This window comes from Petaurus breviceps, unplaced genomic scaffold (genome assembly GCF_028583685.1).
Source record: "Petaurus breviceps papuanus isolate PSGF00001 unplaced genomic scaffold, PetGlider_PUasm1.0 688, whole genome shotgun sequence".
Taxonomy (NCBI): Eukaryota; Metazoa; Chordata; class Mammalia; order Diprotodontia; family Petauridae; genus Petaurus; species Petaurus breviceps.
The window spans coordinates 17620402-17643713 of NW_027186457.1; the positions used below are offsets into that span (position 1 = coordinate 17620402).

Below are 23312 nucleotides of genomic sequence, written 5' to 3' on the forward strand. Positions count from 1 at the left end.
AACACCATAATATAATGGAAAAAGTCCCGCATTCAGAGTCAAAGGAACAGAGTTCTATTCCCAGATCTTTCATTTACGAACTCCAGGGGCTAGAGGAAGTCCCTTGACTTTTCTGGGCTTCTGGCAAGACAGCCTATAGAGCACTAGGGTCTACAGTCAGGAAGACCTAAGTTCAAATCTAGGTTCAGACAGCTGTATGACCCTGGGCAAATCACTTAACACTGCTTGCCTCTGGTTCCTCGTCTATAAAATGGCAAACTACTCCAATGTCTTTGCCAAGAAAAGCCCAGATGGGGTCATGAAGAGTTGGACATGACTGTACAGCAAGAAAAATAAAGGCATTGACTCAGAAGACCTCTAAAGGCCCCTTGCATCTCATCTCTGCTTCTAAGTTAATGGACTAAGTAGGTTTTCTGAATCCTAGGATAATGTCCTTTTACTACACCATAGTTTCCCCAGCTCATATCACTGACATTCATTATTCAGATAATTGTATTTGATTAACTGGAATGCAGAAAGCATCTCCCCAAAGAACCAGTTATAATATGGTTAGCAGGCTGGTCTACAAATGTCTGTCTACTTATCTCACAGTGCAGCTAAAATACTGTATAACCCAGGGGAAAATGAGGCTCCAAACTTATTCAGAATTGGGAAACACACAAAGCTGACAAATTACTTTCTAAAAAAGAAAGGATACAAAGCGCAATTGCAGGGCAGGTGTATAATTAAGGAACATTTTTATACTAGGAAGTTTGTATTGTTAAAATGAAACAGTTTAGGAAGAGAAACCACAGGTATGGGAATGAAGGGGATCCTGAAAGTCTAAATCATTAGCTTTGGAGACATCGTTACCTTAAAGGTACTGAAGACATTTGGGGCAGAAAATGTAAAAGTGATGTCTGTTTCTATGAAGTCAGGGCCCCAAACTTTTACTAATACTTGCTTTAGTCTAGAGAGAACTTATCAGTTTATAAGTGGGAAGTACATAACATTATAATCTGTGTATGTGTATAAATATTTTGTTCAGTCATTTCAGTTGTGTTCAATTTTTCATAACCCCACTTAGGATTTTCTTGGCCGGGATGTTAGGGTTATTCACCATTTCCTTCTCCAGCTCATTTTATAGATGAAGAAACTCAGGCAAAAATGGTTAAGTTACTTGTGTAGGGTCACACTGCTAGTAAGTATCAGAGACTGGATTTGAGCTCAGGTCTTCCTGCCTCCAGACCCAGAACTCTATCCACAGTATCACCTAGCTGCCCGATAAATATAAATATAGACATGTAGAGAGGTAATACAGCATAGAAAGCTTGCTTTAAAGGCAGTAAGACCTGGGTTCGAGTCCTTCCTTTGTTGTTATTTGTCCTTCTTCATTCTCAAAGAGGACCATGACATCATGGAGGTGATGCTGTGGTATGCAAGTGAATTGGATTTAAGTGAGGGAGGGCTGGGCAAAGTCACCAGCTTCATGTATCTTTAAGACTTTAAACTGCAGAGAAAGTGACTATCTGTACTTGTGGAGTAGCCCTAATCCAGGAGTTTCGTATATCAATAAAATTACCCATTCGGTTCCTATCAATCACACACACACATGCACACATATACAGGTGTGTATACATGCATACATATATGTGCACATGTATGCAAGCATTCATATGTACATGTGTCCACATGTACCTAATTGCTGTGTGCACATATTACATGCATGTATGCATGTGCATGCACATACACACATGTGTCTATCTATAAATATATTTAAATACATGACTCCCCACAAATAGTTTTTTAAAGTCTATTCAAAATGAAATTATAATAAGACCTTAAAATACAATAATATAAAAGGCATAATTATGCTGTCAATTGTGTTCTCAATTCTAAACTATAGTCAATAGTCAATAAACATCTCAGCTAGGTGGCAGAATAGATAGAGTGCTTGCCCTGGTATTCGGTAAAGTTGAGTACAAAACTGGTCTCAGATACTTACTAGCTGTGTAACCCTGAGCAAGTTATTTAACCCTGTTTGTCTCAATTTCCTCATCTGTAAAATGAGCTGGAGAAGGAAATGACAAACCACTCCAGATTTCTGCCAAGAAAACCTTAAATATGGTCACGGAGAGTCGTACATGACCAAAACTACTTAACAAAAATGTGTCAGACACTATCCTAAATGCTAGGGATACAAACACAAAAAAAGACAGTCCCAGCCCACAAGGAACTTACAATCCAATGGGGGAAGACACTATTACAAAAGAAAGCAACAGAGAGGGGAGGTGCTCAATGTTGGGGCAGGTCAATGTCAAAGAAATTCAAACTGAGTGCAGCAATATCCAGGAAAGGCACTCTTGAAGAAAGAAAAACTGGAAATCACTGTAGGTATGAGAAATGATTGCAAATAAAAACTCCAAATGGCAAAGCCCTAATTTTTCATTCTAAACCAAAATGTTACAATCAGTGAATAATTATTAAGCTGTTACTGTGCATAAAACTCTCTACTAGGTGCCTTGAGATTATTTTAAAGATAATACATTAACCAATAACAACTAATGTTTGATTGTTTTCTTTGGTTCCCAGTTATTTTTTTTTTATCTTAGAGGCATGGTTTTCCAACATTTCCCATAAATTTAAAGGTAATACATTACCTTCACAGTATAATTGAAGTACTTGGCTGTTTGCATAAATCGATGATATCCATCGGTTTCTTTGGTTGCTACAGTTATGACTAATAATTTATCTGCAAATATAGAAGAAAACATCATCAGAAAGGGTACTGAGCTGCTAGATTAAATGTATTTATTTCACTGTTTATTACAAATTATTATAGATCCCAATGGAGTCATCAAAGTGCCATGAGTTATGAACTGGACTAGGACAAAGGTTAGTGTTAAATTGGAAAATGCACCGTGAACAAAATTATAATTGTAAACAACAGTTTAATTTAATTTTGCTACTTTGACAAAATACATGCTTTAATTTTAATAGAAGAAGATAAGATTAAGGGGAAAATTCATGACATCAGCGAACTTCAAGTGAAAAGTCTTCCGAGTTTTAGTGCAGTCCACACACGAGACACTCTAAGGGGTGAACCTATCACCAACACTGGACAGCAGCTAAGCGATCAGGTACTTCCTGTATATGCCTGAGACATACAATGTAAACCAACAAATAAGTCTTGGAGTCCAGTGTGTGCTCAATGCAAATCCCCTCTGCTAACACAGACATACTCTGAAAATATTTAAGTAATTGGTAAACTATAAATTAACTATATCCCTATTATGTAACTGGCACATAATAGTCTTTGTTTCCCAATTTTGTGTTGTCCTCTCCTCTTAACTCTGTCTTTTTGTACACTGTCATATTCCATAAAGAAAGCCCCTTCCACCATCACCTGTCATTGCTACCTATTGACATCCTTCCATTCTTTCAAATTCCTCCTTCTTCCAATCAACTTTATATACTTACTATTTTTTGAAGTTAGTAATATCTCTTGCCTCCATGCTTTTGGTTGGTTCTCTCAGATCCCTAAATGTCCTTCCTCTTAACTCATTCTGTTAGAATCCTAAGCTTCTTTCCAAGATCCCTTTATATCTATTAAAAGAACACTTTCATGACTCCTCTACTTGGTGCTCTCACCCTCCTCAAATTACATTGTATTTACTTACCTAGCTATAAATTCATCCCATACAATGTAAAAGTCTTAAGGAAATTGATTGTTTTTAGCAAAGTGCCATGCATACAGTAGGCACTTAAGAAATAGTTTGAGAAATAAGTGAATGAAACTAAAGATAAGAATGTCCATATCAGCCCTAGAGTTGGGATGACCTGGGATCGAATACAGGCTCAGATACTTAGCACCACACCCAGAAATAACTGGCTGTGTAACCTTGAGCAAGCTACTTAACCCCGATTGCTCATAAAAAAAAATAATGTCCATATCAGTTTGGTTTCAAAGGAATTGAAGACTGATCCATATATAGATATCCAGGTCCATATATTCTACAAATGTATGTATGTATGTATTTATATATGTATGTAATTTGTATGGAAAGACTACAGCTTGTTAAGACTTCAAGTCACCTAACTTTCAAAAACCCCAGGTTATTAATACCCTAGGAGTTATGTACTAAGTCATTAATAGGTTAAGATCTAGATTGGTAGAAGGGGTTTCCATAGGTTTCCATACCTAAAATCACAAATCCATTTAATGACCCAAACCACATGTATCCATACATACACATACAGAACTGAAACTAAACCATGTCCTTTGGCCTGTTAGCCCCAGGAAAACAACCCAATGTTACTACCTCCACTTTCCCTTATCTGAATTTGCCCCAGGTTCAAGAATTCCTAATTATCCCATACATAAACACACACACACATACACACACACACACACACACACACCCTAAAACAGAAAAGATCTGTGATTTTGTCAGTATAGGGAACTTTCCTATAAAAATCATCTTTATCATTTCATCAAGGTATATCCAAAGTGAATATCAATGAATGATTTGAAGGGTGAGTCCTAGGGAGCTGTCTGACACACACAGTAAATTCCCCAATTTAGACACCCATGGTAAATGTGACAGGAAGGAGCTGAACTGTATCTTCTTGGTTCCAGGTCCAAGAGTCTATCCACTAAGGTACACTTGTCTTTCCTTATATACATACATATTTTAATAATAATACTGTATCCACTTTAAAATAGATTTTTCTATTTGGTTTCTCATGTATACTGAAAGCATAAGAAAATAAAAGTGACTCAGACATTCAAATAATACTAATAGAATGTGACAAAAACTGTTTCCCTCCAAAATATAATTACAATATTTTTCCTCAAATTTTCAGTGAAAATCAGTATTTTTCCACTGAACCATTTCAGATAACTGCAAATTTAAAAAAAGAACTCAGAAAGAAATTTCTGTTTTCTTCATATAGTCATGGTCAAGCTCAAAGGAAATATTGTAGAGTAATATTTTCATATGAACAATACTCTAAAATAATGCAATTGACAACTTTGCTGAATTTGATGATAAGTAATTGATTTTCTTTATAAATTAACAATAAATTTCAGGATAAAAAACTGTATTTTCTCTAGTAAAAGTAGCATATTGTTTTGATTGGAAAGTCTGGCACTGAAAATTTCTACCCTATAAATGTAGATTATATTTCAGACTTAGGTGAATCTCTTATTGAAAATTTCCTACATCTTGGGAATTAGCTGGAACCACAGGCATTGAGTAGACACATTTTTACACCTACCATTTTCAGTACAAGGTTGACATTAAAAATTTCAGCATAACTAAGAGAGACAGCAATGTTGGCTAGACAATGTTACCCAATCGAATGACTGAAGAAAGCAGGGGAAAAAAAACTAAGTTTCTCTGACAGAGTGTCTAGCATTCTATTGCAATTAGGGGTCTTGCTTTTTTTTGTAAACTGATAGACATGATTCTTAGGAAAAAACAAGCATTTTTATGAAGGCTATTATTACACTATACAATGCCATCTGCTTTCATTTATATAGCTATTCAGCTTCATTATCATAAATGAAATGAACCTCCCAATGTTGCACGTTATCTGAAGGACAAACACTCTTTGACATGTAATATTTAACTTACTAGGAAATCTAGTTCATAACCTTTGGTCCCCCAATGCAAGAGTCTAAACTAACAAGTCTCTGACCCCCCCATCCTTAAATAATCCCTACCTCACTCCAATTAGGTGAAGAAAACAAATCATTTCCAGGAGCTATAATTTCATATAATCTACAATCTTATTCTAATCTTCCAAAATGAGTCATATAGAAAGAAAACAAATAATGCAAAAGCTTAGCTCCATATAAATGACAGGAATGTTCTCCTCCCATCAAATTGCTGTGGGACTCTGGGCAAGTCATTTAATTAACCCTTGTTGTGGCAAAGATACTGTAGTGAGTTGCCATTTCCTTCTCCAGCTCATTTTATAGATAAGAAAACTGTGGGAAGCAGGTTTCAGTGGTTTGCCTAGGATCATACAGCTTTTAAGTGTCTGAGTCCAAATTTGAACTCAGATCTTTCCTGACTCCAGGGGCCTGTGCTCTATCCATTCTGCCACCTCGTTGCCCCCTTTTGGTAGAATAACAAATATAATAAAATTTAAGGTTTTCAAAAGTAAAACCACTGCTGGTATGTATACAGGATCCAGTAGTCTAGTTTTGTTGTCAAAATCAAGTCATAAAAAAGAAATGAGATATTTTTTTTAATATTATTTTTAAGCAATCGGGGTTAAGTAACTTGCTCAAGGTTACACGGCCAGTTATTTCTGGGTGTGGTGCTGAGTGTCTGAGCCCGAGATTCGATCTCCAGGTCTTCTCAACACTGGAGCCGGTGCTCTTACTCGCTGAGCCACCTGGCCGCCCCTAAGCAATTGGGGTTAAGTAACTTGCTCAAGGTTACACGGCCAGGTGTTTCTGGGTGGGTGCTAAGTGTCCGAGCCCGGGATTCGATCTCCAGGTCTTCTCAACACTGGAGCCGGTGCTCTTACTTGCTGTGCTACCTGGCCGCCCCTAAATGAGATATTTTTGCCAGCCCTTTTATATCTTCGAAAGTCAAGGTGGTATCATGAATGAACTATGTGAAATCCATTAAGAATTTTAATAAACTACATATACTTTAAAGTATTTGCCTGCTAATACAGCTTACCTTAGTTCTGCCACATTGAAATGAATAGCAGACCTAAAATATAAAAATTTTAAAACAAAGATCTATCTGGGTTTTTTCAATTTGGAGAAATGCGAGTGAAATAAGAAATCTGCATGACCATGAAGACTAGTTCAATCAGTCTGATCTGTCTCCCAAAGTATAATTCAGCATATATTTGAAGACTATTATGGCTCCACTAAATTGTTTCTTCTTTAGGCTAAATATCCCTAATTGATTCAACTGTTCTTTATGTGAAAGTGTCCACACTCTTCCCCCCGGCACCACACATAGCCCAAGTCTTTAATGTTGTTTCTAGGAATGAACATGCTACTGCAAATGTTGTCTTAACAGGAATGGGTAAAGGAGGATTATCATCTCCCTTTTACTGCACACTGAATTTCCGCTTGACCAGTTGTTCAGACACTACCATCCCCAGAGTATGTCAGGGAAGCCAGTTCAGACTCCTGAACTTAGACTCTTTAGTACAAGGATGTCCATTGCTGAAGTCTAAATAGATTATGGTGACTCCCTATTGGATAAAAAACAAAATGCTCTGTTTGGAATTCAAAGCCCTCCATAACCTGGTGCTCTCCTACCTTTCCCATGTTCTTACACCTTCCTCCCCAACATGTATTCTTCGATTCAGTCACTCTGGCCTCCTGCCCGTTGCTATGAACGAGACAATCCATCTCACGGCTCCAGGCATTTTTTTTGTCTAGCTGTTCTCCATGCTTGGAATTCTTTGCCTTCTCAAGTCCACCTACTGACTTCCCAAGCTTCCTTAAATCCCAACTAAAATCCCATCTTTTCAGGAAGTCTTTCCCAACCCCTCTTGATTTGGATTCTTAATTCTAGTGCTTTCCCTCTATTAAGTCCTATTTTTCCTACATATAGTTTGCTTTGTATATATTTGCTTGCATGTTCTCTCCCTTATTAGATTTTAAGTTCCTTGAGGAGAGGAACTAACTTTTGTTTTGCTTTTGGTTTAGTTTTTTTTTTTTTTTTGGTATCCTTGGTGGTTAGCATAGTGCCTGACATAAAGTAAGTGCTTAATAAATGTTTGATTATTGATTGGTCCAACCCATCACCAAGCCATCTAGAGCAAAGCTGCTTCACAGGAAACAGGTGCACAGCCATTCTGGACCATCGGGATTTCTAGATTTGTTCTTCAACCAGCGATCCACAGAATATTACCGCATTACAAATTAAACAAACATGTGTCGAGCACACAGAATGTACAAAACACTATACTGAGAGATGTTGAATTAAACATGGCTTCTGCCCTCAAGGAGATTCTAGTTTAATGATGCAGGTAAGGGCTGAAATCAACATTCTCTGTCTTCCCCTTTTACTGGACTGTCCCACTTCCCATACATCTTGAGTCAGCTATAAAAAACAAAGAAACGAGTCAGGGCAGAGTGACAGAATTGTTAGCAAGCATTTGAAGGGCTCTCATGGGGAAGAAGGTTTACATTTTTTTGGCTTAGCCCCAGAGCACAGGAAAAGGGCCACCAAAAACTATGCCTGAGAGGAGCTAAGCCATAGAACCCTATGCTCTCTGTGAGATGATGTATCTTCACTTCACACTCTACATTTATCACCTGGCTGATGACTCTCCAGCCCTTCTCCTGCTCTGATCTTTCTAAGTGATCAGAAAGGATCCTATCAATGGACCATCCTGGTATCCTACTCATTAGCTTTACGACTTCCCAGGAAACAACTGCCTCCTTTGACTCCCACTCTCTCTTATGGTTTCCCCATTAGAATATAAGATGTGTATGTGCTTTGCACATTCCTTCAACTATAATAATCTCTTAACAAATGCTGTTCATTCATTCATTTATTCAATTAGGGATAAGCAGGGGAAGTATAGAGAGGTAAATTTAGGTTTGGTATAAAAAAGGTGAGAAGGAAGCATGATGAAATAGACAGCTGGCACCACTTGGGTTCCAGTCTCACCTCTGACACATACTTAATGTGAGACCTGGGACAAGACCCTTAGCCCACCCCCACCCCCAGCCCCAGTATTCTAAACAAATCCCTCAGCCTATAAATTGCTGAGAAGAAGCAGACATGCCCAGGCAGAAAATCCAGAACAGTCTCTATCTGTATGTGCTTCATATGTTTTTTGTATTTCCGGTACTGTGGACAGAGCACTGAGATGGAAGTTAGGAAGACTCATCTTCCTGTGTTCAAATCTGACCTCAGATACTTAGTAGCTGGGTGACCCTGGGCAAATCACTTAACCCTGTTTGCCTCAGTTTCTCATCTAAAAAATGAGTTGGAGAAGGAAATAGCAAACCACCCCAATATCTTTGCCAAGAAAACCCCAAACAATAACAACATATTCTATTAATTTCCTATTAAAGACAATGGGAGAATAAGTCCAGAAATCCCAGCAGACTGTAGTTCTAGAATGACTATGATTCTATGTCTCCTATGAAGCAACTTTGTCTTAGATGGTTTGGTGATGGGTTGCTGTAATGGGAATGCAAATTTGGAAGATCTTCCCTGCCCCTAGGCTAAAGTGCACCAGAAGCCTGGGGAGGGAGGCTTGTTTTTCAGTAGATACTTTTTGATTGGCCAGTGGGTCAATAAGGTTGTTACATTCTCTGAGCCAGGAGAAGGCTATATAAGCCCTGATGTGTAGCCTTGTTTTGGGACTCACTTTGAGAAGTGTTCTGTGATTTGATCTGAATTCTGGGAAGCCGTTGTTGAGAGTCCCCCGGCTTTGAAAAACCTAGATGTGGAAACCCAGATGTTGACTGGGTATGGATGTAATGGTTGGACAGTTTGGAAATCTGTCTACTTGATCTGTTTCTGTCTTGATAATTCGGGGTGCTGACCTTTTTCCCCTGAACAAGGTAAATGATATATGTCTGACTGATTAAAGTAAGCTTGTTAACCCATTTTGAGTTGCTTTCCTTTAACAAAGCAGATCCAAGAACCTGTGGTAGCAGCAAACCCTGAGGACGCCGGGGTGCTTGCTGCCACAGTTGCATAAATCAACTAACCAATTTCAATAAGAACCCACTGTGGAATCATTGTATCCAAGGCAAGAATACCTGGGTTCAAATCCTGTCTTTGCCACATACCTTTTTTCTGTCACCCTTGGCAAGGCACTTTTTTTATCTCTGAGGGTCCCAGGCAACAATCTAAGGCTATAAGTGCGGAAAGATCTAAATTTGCATTGTTAAAGAATGGACCTTATAGGGGTTCCCTCCACCAATGAAATGAAAAAGGAAAGAAGAGAGATATGAGGGAGAGGAGTAAAACTTCCTAACAATCAGAACTGCTCATTTAAGTATGCCTGCTAATATAGCTGCCCTTGGTTCTGCCACACTGAAATAGACAGTAGTCCTTAAAAAAAAGTGAAACTTGCTTTTTATAATTTAAAATAGCAAGTGAAAAAAGAAAGGTTCTCCTCACCCCCTTAAAATAATGTGTGTGTGCACAGAGAGAGGGACAGACAGACAGACAGACACCAGGGCTTCAAGCAAAACCTGGAAAACCACTATGTATTTTATAGAAAGTATGTTTTTTCAAGTCCATATTAGAGTATATGGACTTGCTATCCCTTCCAACTCTGAAATTCTGAGAAAGTCTGTGGCTAGGACCAGGCAGCAGATTCACTTGGGATTCTAGCAAAAGAGAAGCTATGGGAACACACTGACAAATCTAATGAGAGAGTAAAGTTAATAAATTGAGGACTCATATGACAGACTTAAAAGAAAATGTATGTGGTGCTATGGAAAAGCAAAGCAATATATACATCCTCTGGCAGACTGATATTTTTTGGGGGGGGGGGGGGGGGAAGGGGATGGAAGCTGGAGGAACAGACCTGTGATTTCAATGGTATATATACAACTCCAATCCGTACTGGTAAAAGGAGTTTCTTCCCTGCAAGCTCCCCAGTCAAACTTTAGAAAAATAAATGGAATTTTAAAGCTATTAGTAACCTTAGAGATCATCTACTTCAATCCCCACATTTTAAAGAAATCTGAAGGCCAGAGAGGGAACAACAGAACCAAGATTAAAACCCAGACCTTTTAAATATTTGTTCATTCATCTTGCTGCTTTCCTAATTAATGAGTCTCTCAAACACTGAAACAAATGAACTAGTGCCATATAATCTGGGTGGCAAAATAATAAATTTTATGTTGTGAAATGACTAAGGGAAATTCAAGACATTAATTACTCAAAAGCAATCTAGACTGAAACTGAGACAAGGATAGAGGCTAGCAAAGAGATGAAAGGGAGGTAGCAAAAGATTCACGGGAAAGTTCACTGAAAAGAAAGAAAGAGAAACTACACTAAAGATTCAAAATACAAAAATGCCCCCAATCTCTTCTTGTGTTTCCAGAAAACCTTCACCCATGTTAGCATGGAATCTTGAAACCTTTGAATTCTAGACCAAGCACAGCCATGAAAAACTATGAGCAGTAGGTTCCTGGAAGGAAGAAACAAGGCAAGGGTGTGATCAGTGTTGCTTAATGGGCAACCTTCAGAAAGCTACTACCACTCAGTAGATAAAAAGGGGAAGAACATTGGCTGATAGCCCTGGTCTGGAAGCACTCAATTTTCTAATCTTCTCTCCAAAAATACAAAGGACAAAAGCTAACAAGATGAACTTTAGTGTCAATAAATGTAGTTGTTTTTTTTTTTTTAAAGCAATCGGGGTTAAGTAACTTGCTCAAGGTTACACGGCCAGTTATTTCTGGGTGTCGTACTGGAGCCAGTGCTCTTACTCGCTGTGCTACCTGGCCGCCCCAATAAATGTAGTTTTTAAACAGTATCAAAAAGTCAACAGTATGTGAACAGAATAGGGACTACAAGACAATAATAGGTTATATATAGAAAAAACTATGGATTTAAGTTGAATTTAAGTCCAGCATCATTCAAAGGTGCAAAGCAGCTGTCCAAAAGATATAATTCATTTGTGTCTGGACTAAGGGACATGAAAGGACTACTGTATTCCTAACTGACTGTAGCAGCAAGCACCCCAGTGTCTCCAGGGTGTCTGTCAATACAGGTTCTTGGATCTGCTTTGTTAAAGGAAAGCAACTCAAAATGGGTTACTTTAATCAGTCAGACATATATCGTTTACCTTGTTCAGGGGAAAAAGGTCAGCACCCCGAACTTCAAAGTATACAGGCAGAATTATCAAGACAGAAACAGATCAAGTAGACAGATTTCCAAACTGTCCAACCATTACATCCATACCCAGTCAACATCTGGGTTTCCACATCTGGGTTTTTCAAAGCCGGGGGGGCCCTGGACAATGGCTTCCCAGAATACAGATCAAATCACAGAACACTTCTCAAAGTGAGCCCCCAAAACGAAGCTACACATCAGGGCTTATATAGCCTTCTCCTGGCTCAGAGAATGTAACAACCTTATTGACTCACTGGCCAATCAAGAAGTATCTACTGAAAAACAAGCCTCCCACCCCAGGCTTCAGGTGCACTTTAGGCTAGGGGCAGGGAAGATCTTCCAAATTTGCATTCCCATTACACTGACCAGACCACATATATAATACTGTATTAACTTATGGATGTTACAATTCAAGGATGAATCTATCCAAAGGAGAATGACTAGATTGGTAAGGAAATTCTATCATTCAATAAACTATCATTGAAAATAACTGTTTAGGCAGGACAAGATAGGAAGTAGTGGGGCACATTATAGCAGTCTTCATATTTGAAGAGCTATCATATTGGTGAAAAATTAAATTTGTATTAAGTGAGCTCTTTCTGAGAATAATAGTAACAAAGCAACAACAACACCCAAAATGATAGCTGGCATTTATGGGGCACTTTAAGGTTTGCAAAATGCCTAGCACAAATTATTGTATTGGATTCTCACAATAACCCCATAAAGTAGATACTACTTGGGTTACTCCCCTTTCGCAGATGAGGAAATAGGATCTATAAAGGTGAATTTACTTGCTAACAGTCTCTAAAGCACAGCTAGGTCTAATAGAGATTATAGAAGGAAGAATTAGAACTCTTCATTATTAGAAGAGAAAAACCTTCCAAGAAAAAAATGTAATGGTTTGTTTTGTGAGATGGTAGAATTGGTCAAGTACAAGCTAGATGAAAAGTGATTAGGAATCATATAAAAGCTTGTTTCTGCACTGGATGAGAGGTTACATGACCTGTAAGGTCCATTCAACCCTATTCTCATAGGGCTCCATAATCAAGCATTCCATTTTGATAACAAAGGGAAGACCTTTCTCTATTACAGGAAGAGGAATGTAACATGATGGATTCCAAGTGATCAGAGACAGAAACTTTTAGAGAGAAAAAGGAAATAGTGATAACACACAGTTCTCTGAGTGGGCCATAGTAAGTCAGCTGCTGTCCAGATGCTGTGTCAGGGAATATATAGTGTATGCCAGAAATCTGTATTCAAGATGTAATTGAGAGTTTGCTGAGATTACTCTGACCCAATGACTACAGTTCCATGGCTCTCATCCAAGTAGGCACAAAGAATATTGCTTACTCTCACACCCAAAAGGCATCTGTGATTTGAAAACTCAGATGATATTATTTCCAATCCTCTCATTTAAAGAAAAGGGCTTCTGCAAAGGAACCTGCACCGTGAAGACAAATGTCTGGCTGAGATTGCTTTAAAAGAAGCAGCTTGGCATCAGAACCTGGACATGGCAAAGAATGAGTGCTTCAAGATCTCCAAAGGAGTAGAGCATTATTTATACAATCCCCAACAGGTCAAAAAGAGGTGACCTGGCACTTAAGTCAAGTTGTCCAAAAGTTTTTCCCAGGTTATTGGAATCTAAGTATGCCTGTTTCCCAGATCATTATTGGCTTAACACCCAGAAATCATGGTGGCTGAGTCTTGCTTTGGCTCACCATGATTGATTTTGTTTATCTTGACTTGACTGACTTCTAGCCTCCTGACTATTATCTGGACCACAGTCCTACACGGCCCTTCAGTTTGGCTTTCTTAGTCTCCTACTTTACTGACTTCTTCCAGACTACTGACTGTTACAGGAACCATGTTCCTCTACTTCCCTTCTGCCTAGTTTCCTCAGTATCCTGGAGTGTTCCTACTTTATTTTTCAAGTTTATAATCACCACCACACCATACTACATACCTACCCTGTGTAACTCCAAAAGAAATCCTCTTTAAGAAATCTAAGAAAGTATGATGTTAATACAGTTTAGACTTGGAAAGTTTCTTAGAGGTTATCTAGTCCAATCCTCTCATTTTACAAATCAGAAAATTGAGCCACAAAAAGTTGAAGGATTGACCAAGGCCAATCATTCATTAAGTTTTAAAGCTGAGAAAGAAATGTATAACACAGAATCTCAGAATTATAAGGAATCTTACCTTCCTGAGACTATTCTCCATAATATACAAAACAAGTAGACATCCAGTTTTTATCTGAAAACATCCTTTAAGAGTATTCACCCTCCACTACCTAAGGGACTCATTTGATTTTTAACAGCTTTAATTATTAGAAAGAGTGTAACTGTTAGTTTATGATTGGTGGTAGGATGGGAGTTTGTTGTTACCTTATTTATGTTCCCTCATTTAAACTTCTATCCTTTACTCCAAGTTTCAGCCTTCTGGGACCAAGAAAAGCAAACCTAATCCATCTTCTACATGACATAATATCTAATGCTTGAAAGTACCTGTCACATCACTCCCACCATCTTTATCTTCTAAGGATAAACATCTCCATTATTTTTATACCTGCCTAAAAGGTGGTAACAACAAGTGAATACAATGGTCTGACAGGGCAGAAAAGAGTGGATTCTCTTCTCAGTCCTGAAAGACATTCAGGCAAAATTTGCATCCACTTTACTGACCATTCACATCGTTGACTTATTTTGAGCCATCAGTCCACTGAAACCCTGAGATCTTTTTGTTTCAGATGAACTTCTATTGGGTCCTAATTCCCTCATTTTGTACTTATGTGTTCCTCCTGCTCTTACCCACCAATTTTTTTTACAAAGTACAGTATAAGACTTCATATTTATTCCAAGTCTCAATCTGGAACTTTACCACTTCCACCATCCTTATTTCAGAGAAAGGGTTCATAGAAAAGAATGGGGGGAAATTGTTCACTATTCTAATGCACTAATGATGTAATACTGTACATTAATGCTACCTCAGTTAAGAGTCTTATTCTACTCCTAGGCTACAAGATCCAAGAGTCAAGCTTAGGCTTTCTCTATCCTTAAACAAACAAGCAAAATAATAATAATAATAATAAAACAAATAACAAGCCTTTCATTTAACCTTTTCATTCCCTCCTCTATTTCCCAGACAAATAGCTAAAAAAGTAAACAAGCACAAACCCTTCAACCCTTTGTGTATTGCAGTCTAGACTTCTCTCACTACTTTCTTACCTCCCTGCAATCTTGCTTCACACCTCAAACTTTCAACTGAAAGGGCCCTATCCAAAGTTCCCAACATATTTTAATTGCCAAACTTAATGGCGTCTTCTCTAGCCCTCATACCTTTCTGCAGTATATAAGATTGTTGACTACTTGGGACAGCTGGGTGGCACAGTTAATAAGAACACCAGCTCTGGAGGCAGGAGGACCTGAGTTCAAATCCGACCTCAGATATTTGACATATTTACTAGATGTGTGACCTTAGGCAAGTCACTTGACCCCAATCGCCTCACCTCCCCCCCCCTCAAAAAAATCACAACAGATTCCTAACTACCTACTTTAACTGGATAAATTCTCCTCTGTGGGTTAAATATGAATGCCTCTTCTTGGCATTTAAAGCCACTGTATCTGGACTCCAGCATACCTTTCCCCCTCATATACTCTGTGATCCATCACACACAATAGTCTACCTCCAGTCTCTGGGCTTTTTCACAGGGTACTTCCATGCCTATCATGTATTCCTCCTCACTGACCCTCTTCTGAGATTAAATCCTTAGCTCCCTTCAAAGCTCAGCTCAAGGGTTGCCTCTAAAGGAGGCATTTCTTGACCCTTCCAGTTATTAAAGTCACCCCTCCAACTTACTTTGAATTTACCTTTGATAGGCTTTGTATTTGCTTGAATGGGTATATGCTTTTTCCCCAGATGTTACATAAAAGCTTTGAGGAAAGGAATGAGTTTGACTCTCCTTTTGTTTTTCCACTACCTACTATCATTACCTAGGATTCAGTCTTTCAGTTGTGTCTGATTCTATGTGGCCTCATGGACTTTGTCAATAAGGTTTTCTAGGCAAAGATACAGGAGTGGTTTGCCATTTCCTTCTTTAGTGTGTCCCCATTTTACAGATGAGGAACTGAGGCAAACAGGTCTTGTGACTTACCCAGGGTCACACAGTTAGTAAGTGTCTGAGGCCATATCTGAACTCAGATCTTCCTGACTCCAGGTCCAGCCAAGGACTCCAGGTCCAGCCAAGGGCTCCAGTCAATGAATCACCTCCCTGCCCCTCTATTCAGCACATAATAAGCATGTTAGTGATTAACTCAGTGTTTCAGATATCAATTGCTTCATCATTTGATGAAGAAAAGCCATTTCAACATGAAAAAGAAAGAAGGTAAAGTGATTCCATCTGTGGATAAAGATGTCACCTTGAATGAATACTTGATATTATCTTTGATACTTTTCCTTCAAGGCTCATGGTAATTATTACAAATGTGGATTTGGGGCTGGACAAAATCTTAGAGTTCATCTAATACAGTGATATCAAGTTCAAATATAAGCATGTACATTAGGATCCTGGCAAATTGCATATTGATTTAGAAAACCATTTATTAACTTGTCTACTGTATTTCCTAATCACATTTTAATCTGGCTGGGCAGAACTCTGGAGCATTGCAACCACAGTGCTTACCAACTGTTTGACACCTCAGGTCTTACCCAACCCCTTCTTTCTACAGGTGAGAAAACAATGGCCTGCAAAAGTGAAGGCAGATGGGGAGAATCCACATTCAGGATGTCTGATTCCAAATTCAAAGCTCCTTCCCCATAGCTTTACCTGCTAGAGGACTAGAGAAGTAATGGCTACTGGGATGTATTGGGCCCTTTACACAAAATGATCCAAAACAGCTATTTTTTTAACTTCTTATTCTAATTTAAATAGTTTTCTCTATCTTTCTACACGGTCAATTGATAGTTTTCACTAAATACAATCAATGCACCTGCTTCATCTTATCTTCTAATGTATTGCTTTTAAACTACTGAAAACAAATAAATAAATAGGCTGAAAGTGTCCAAATCCAAGGGTTCCTGGGGATAAATGAGAGGAGAGCTGGATAAGCTCTCCTTTACGTTTCAAACTGGGAAGCACAAAAGCTTCTGCTTTTTAACTCACTTTCTAGTTCTCAGTTTTGTCTACATTGGCTGAGGTCACTAGATATGTAACCTTGAGATGCCTGTAGACTGTGCTGAGGATCTATTAGGTGTGGGGCAGCCTGGAAATAAGAATTTATAAGATGAGTTCAGGCAGTCCACACCAGTTTAATTGGTCTGTTACAGAAATACTCCTTTATATTAGTTACTCACTATGGTATTTTCTCTATGATACAAAAAAGCATGCATTCTTGGGTTAACTCCATATAATCTATAGAACAGATGACCTTTTTCTCTGGATTATATCCTGGAAAATGTAGGCTATTCCCCAGCATTTTCTGAACCAAATGAAGAAAAGAGAAACATATGGTTGATTTAAAATGTAATGAAATCTTGAACTGGAAAGCAGCTGTAGTATATAAAAACCTATACTGTAAAAATAAACTAAAGCCTCATTGTATAACTAAACCTGTAATTAATTAAAATAGTTTGAAAGAAAAACTTGCTTGGTACAATCATTATTGTAAAAAACCATTCTAAAGGTTTTGTTAAGATGATGGTCTGATTATCGGAATGGGGAAGAGGGCATATTTTTTCAAACAATATTAAAACAATAATTAGTCTGGAAAATATTTTCTTTTTATTTTTTATTATTTATTCAGAATAATTAAAATAAATAAATTATTATTTATTCAGAATAAAAATACTGAAAGTGCAGACGGGAGTTTAAAAAAGGTATAGCTTTAATTTGTGCACTGTTTATCTAAACCAGTGGTTTTCAAACTCTAAGGGGCCTTTTACTTGATCCTTTTAGCAGTCTTCTAAGGTTCTCAGTGTTTTCACCCACACTTCTCAGTTGTCTGATCTTTTTCATTCATTATTAAAAGAAAACATGTTCCTTACCTACTATTACCAGGAAGGCAGTATATTACTGCATTAAAAGTGTGGACTTAGAGTCAAGAGAATCTGGGTTCAAATCCTGCCTCTGATATTTACTAGGTGATGATTATGGTAAGTAGCTTAATCTCTCTGTCTGTTTCCTCATTAGTAAAATGGAGATACTCATATGTGCAATAGTGATTTCATAGGGCTATTAGGAGATAATGTACAGAAAATGTTCAAACCTTAATTTTTAAATTTTTCCCACTTAATATTATTTTATTGTTTGTTAATATAGTTTTCAACATTCACTTTTACAAAATTTTGAGTTCCATTTTTTTTCTCTCTCCCTTCCGTTCACCCTCACAAGATGTCAAGCAATCTGATGTAGGTTATACATGTACAATCACATTAATCATATTTCCACATTATTCATGTTGAGAAAGACGAATCAGAACAAAAAAGGAAAAATCATGAGAAAAAAAAGCAAACAAAAAGAGAGAGAAAACTGTATGCTTCAATCTGCATTCAGATTCCACAGGTCTTTCTCTGGATGGAGTTATCATTTTCCATCATGAATCTTTTGGAATTGTCCAAGATAAACATATTGCTGAGAAGAACTAAGTCTATCACAGCTAATCTTTGCACAATGCTGTACAATGTTCTCCTCGTTTTGCTTATTTCACTCCGCATCAGTTCATGTAAGTCTTTCCAGGCTTTTCTGAAATCTATGTGCTCATCATTTCTTATAGCAGGACTTCTTAAACATTTTCTATTCCCCATCCCTTTTTAGAGTTTTGACAGCATTCATTGGCCATTGGTCATTGGAATTTTGTGGCATGAGGTCATGCTTTGTGTTCAGAACCAAGGCTACAGTGTAATTGAATGATGCAAAATAAGGCAAATGCTGCCAGAAACACATCAGATTCATTACATGTTTAATTTTTTACTACTTTTTGACTGTTGTACATTCAAAAACTTTTTACTGTTGGAAAATTTTTACAGCCCCACATGGGATCCCAACACACAGTTTTAAGAGGTGCTACACAATAGGATTCCATTACATTCATATACCACAACTTGTTCAGCCATTCTTCAACTAATGGACATCCCCTCACTTTGTAATTCTTTCTGCAAACCTTTAAAATGGCTTTCTTCTTCTTCATGATCATTATTGCTTTAAAAGTTTGAAATGAGTTTTTATAAGATACCTGAGGTTATAATAAGGTAAGTGATGAAATAGAGGTGTGAAGAAGTCATCAGAGAGACCCTTGAGAAATGTAGAAGTGGCACATGTGAGGGGCTGGTTAAGAGATAAGAAGTAAAGAAATCAAGAATATTTTCACAGGGGATGGGAAGAAAACAGACAAGGAGAGACAACACAATATAGGGGCAAAAGAATTAAGACTTGGAGTCAGTAGGGCCCAATTTCGAATCCTGGCTCAGACACTTACTCTATGGGTGACTTCTGGACAATTGCTTAACCTGTGTCTCAAATTTCTTATCTGTAAAATGGGAATAATAATAGTACTTAATTCATGGGGTCAGCTAGGTGGTGCAGTGAATAGAGCACCGGCCCTGGAATCAGGAGGACCTCAGTTCTAATCCAGCCTCAGACACTTAATACACACACACACACACACACACACACACACACACACACACACACACAAACTAGCCCTGCAACCCTGGGCAAGTCACTTAGCCCCAATTGCCCTCCAAAATGAAAAAAAAAATAGTACTTAATTCATAAGATTGTTGAGATCAAATGAGTTAGCTTATGCAAGGCACTTTGCCAATCTTAAAGCACTATGCTAACTTAAAGCATGATGCTGTTAACATAAATTGGTGTGACGGAGTGGATAGTGGGGCCTCAGAGTTGGAATTCAAGACTTCTATCCCTATTAGTCACATGACCGTGTTCAAATTATTGAACTTCTGGGTATCCTAGAAAACTCTTTTATTATAAAGCTTTGGAGACAGTGAATCTAAGCTCCTGGAGGGAAAAGATGATTTGCCTTTCTCTGTGTCCCCCCTGCTTAACACATTTATTAGATTCTTGTTGACTTGCTTTGCTTCTAAGAGCTGTATATAAGTATCTATACATCTGCTACAACTATATAACCTTGTGGAAGTCATTTAAACTCTCTGAGACTCGGCCTTTTCCTCCATAAAATAAGGGGGTTACACCAGCTGGCCTAAGAGGGAGTTTTGGTTCTAACGCTTAAGATCACCAGCACCTTATTAATGTGTGGTCATATACTACCATCCCACTGCGATACACATTATAACTAGAATGTAGTCTGTGATGGGTCATAGAATCTACAACCTCTAGTCCTGTCTAGCCGTGCCAAGGGAGCCCTTTCTTATGGTGTCAACTCGGCAAGCCAGAGGTAACCAAACACAGGTAGAATTATAGTAAACATAAGAGTTTGCAAGATCATTTTTACCTAATTTTATGATGAATGAACCACAGCTAAATATATGAATGGGCTAATATCAAAATACTTCCAGGATCTACAATTTCATTTTTGTTGGTACTTCCTTGAACAAAAGGGGTCAAAGCCCTTTTACAACTCATTATCAGCACTTGGAAAATTGTTGTGGCCCAAAAACTCATCAACTCTACAACCAATCTGGCTATAAGCCTAAAGTATCTGGGCAAGTTTGGTCCTTGGACAATAGATATGTCTGACATTGGTCCCTTTTCAAAGACCTTCTATCATGGCAGAAATTGCTGGAGGTTGCCTTGCAAGAATTCTGAGTCACCTCCATACCACAATGAGGTAACAGATTAGATTTTATGAGATACATCATTGGACAGTGGAAAGTGCAATAAATTTGTAGTTAACAGTAGACGAGCTCAAATCCCACTTTTTCATCCCACCACCTGGATGAGCCTTGACCAAACCTCACTTAGTCTCCATGAATCTGTCCCCTCATTCAGAAAATGAGGGGGTCAGAAGACTAGATAAGGAATTTGTAATCTTTTGTTGTATCACAGATCCTTTTAGCAATACGCTGAAGCCTAGAATATGGTTTTTAAATCCACAAAGCAAAGAAAACAAATTATCCTGGAATAGAATTAGTCTTGGAGCCACGATGGCAAATAGCAAGAAGTACAATAACTCCTCCTCCCTCCCTAATTCCTCAAAAAAGATTTAGAAAACGCACCATCCAAATTCCTGACGGAGATATCCAAGAATAATTTGCACAGGGGCACTATTTCCAGCCCAGCCTGGCATAGAGAGTCTGACAGAGATGTCTTGTGAACACTATGGAAGGAGTGTGGCCAGGACCTTGACAAAGGAAACACTTCAGGACAGATTCATGCTGGGGCATGAAGATATCATGCAAGATGCCAGAATGGGTGCCAACCAGCTGCTCTGCCACTGACTAACAAGGGTTAACAGGGGGTAGATGAGATGAATGCCTGATAGGCTTTTCTTTTAATTTTGTTATATCCAAATTGGAAGCATAAAGGCTTCTGTTTTTTAACTTAACTTTCTAGTTCTCGGCTAATTCTTCCTGAACTAGTTGAGGTTATGTAACCTTGAGATGCCAGTCAGCCGTACTCAGGAAATAAATGGAACAAAAATTACAATCTTGGCACAAGAGACATAAAACCTTGCCCAAGCAACAAATCCTCTGAAAATCAGAACAGACCATGATTCCATGAGACAACAAGAAATATTAAAACAAAATCAAAACATAAAAAAATAGAAAAAAATGTAAGATATCTCAGCAAAAACAACTGAATTGAAAACAAATTAAGAAGAAAAAATTAAGATACAGATTCCATGAAAACCATGACAAAGGAAAACAAAAAAAAGAACATAGACATGTTTCAAGAGTCTTAAAAAGATATGTTCAGATCTCTTAGAACAAGAGGGCAAAATGGAAAGGAAACAAATCCAATAATAACTTCCTGAAAGATACACCCAAATGAAAACTCCAAGGAATATCCTAGCCAAAATCCAGCGTTTGCAAATCAAAGAAGAAAACACTGCAACAATTCATAAAGAAATAATTCAAGTAGTTAGGAGTCATTGAGGATTGCATATGATTTAGCAGCTACCACTATGAAGGAAAGGAGAGCTTGAAGTACAATATTCCAGGAGGTAAAGGAAATAGGATTACAGCTAAGAATAATTTACCTATACATACTGAGAATAATGATGGGGGGAAAAAAACTAAACCTTAATGAAATAGGGAACTTTCAAGCATTCTAGATGAAAAGACCAGAGCTGTATGGAAACTTGCAAGTAAAAACATAGGAGTTAAGAGAATTTTTTTTAAATTGATGTATATGAACTAACAGTGACAAGACTAAATAAGAATAAACTCATTAATTCAAATATGGTAAGATGATATATATCCCCTCTTAAACTCTATCATTACCAGGAGTCAGAAAAGAAGTCTAACTGGACAGATAGCCTGTGAGTGATTACACCTTGATGAATTTAGAAGGATGAAAGGAAAGGGAAAGGGGAATATGATCTGGGGAGAGAGAGAAAGGGAAAGGAAGTTTTTAAGGGAAATTATCATATACACTCAGGGATGTGCAAGCAAAAGGGTATACAAAGGGAGGAGAGGACAGCTGATACTTGAACACCCTCTCCTTTGAATTGGTTAAAGAAAGGAACAAACACACACACACACACACACACACACACACACACAGAGTTTTGTAGATAAATACACCACTCAACAAGGGAATAGAAAGGAAAGGATTCAAGAAGGAAAAAAAAAGGAAATTAGAGGGAGATTAAGGGAGGGATTGGTCCTAAACAAAACAAATTCTAAGAACATGTAAAAATATTTACAACTCTTCTCGAGGTAGTAAAGAATGATAATCTAATGAGATACCAATCAATTGGGAAATGGTTAAACAATTTATGGGATATAAATGTGATAGAAAACTATTGTGCTATAAAAAATTATGATGAGGATAGTTTTAGAGAAACATGGGAAGTTTTATGTGAACTGATACAGAATGAAATGAAAAGCATCACAAGAATAGAGGTTTTCTTTTTCTTTCTTTCTTTCACCTGGGGAACAAGGGTGGAAAGGAAAGAAGGCATATTTTTGATTGATTTAAAAATAATAACTTAAATTTAAAATAGTCATCAAATATATATTTAAAACAAAATAAAGGGCCCCAGGTTGATAACTTCTAGACTAAATGAGATCAAAGGTCCCTGCTACTTCTAAATCTATAATCTCATGAATATAAAAAATATCACCTCTAAAACTGAAATGAGAGAATAGCAATGAAGGTTAAATGTTTACCTTAAAGAAGAAAAAATAGTAAAGGGGAGTTACATGATTACACCGTTAAAGCACTTACCCAAAGATATTTCTTTATGAAAGGACAGCCCCAGTAAGAGTTGTAAAGAGTCAAAAATTTAAAGATGCTCTCTTTTCTAAGTACTTTCTTTCCCTGGGAGCTAATGTCTAAGA

At 37.7% G+C, this 23312-nt stretch overlaps 1 protein-coding gene across 2 annotated transcripts in view; it reads right to left on the minus strand.

Moving 5' to 3' along the window:
* PLOD2 (procollagen-lysine,2-oxoglutarate 5-dioxygenase 2) overlaps positions 1-23312 on the minus strand; it is a 110476-nt gene that overhangs the window by 71157 nt on the left and 16007 nt on the right. For both annotated transcript variants that reach the window (XM_069104705.1, XM_069104704.1), the window contains exon 2: positions 2640-2731. In XM_069104705.1, the coding sequence (XP_068960806.1) occupies positions 2640-2731 (92 nt within the window). The remainder of the gene's footprint in view (positions 1-2639; positions 2732-23312) is intronic.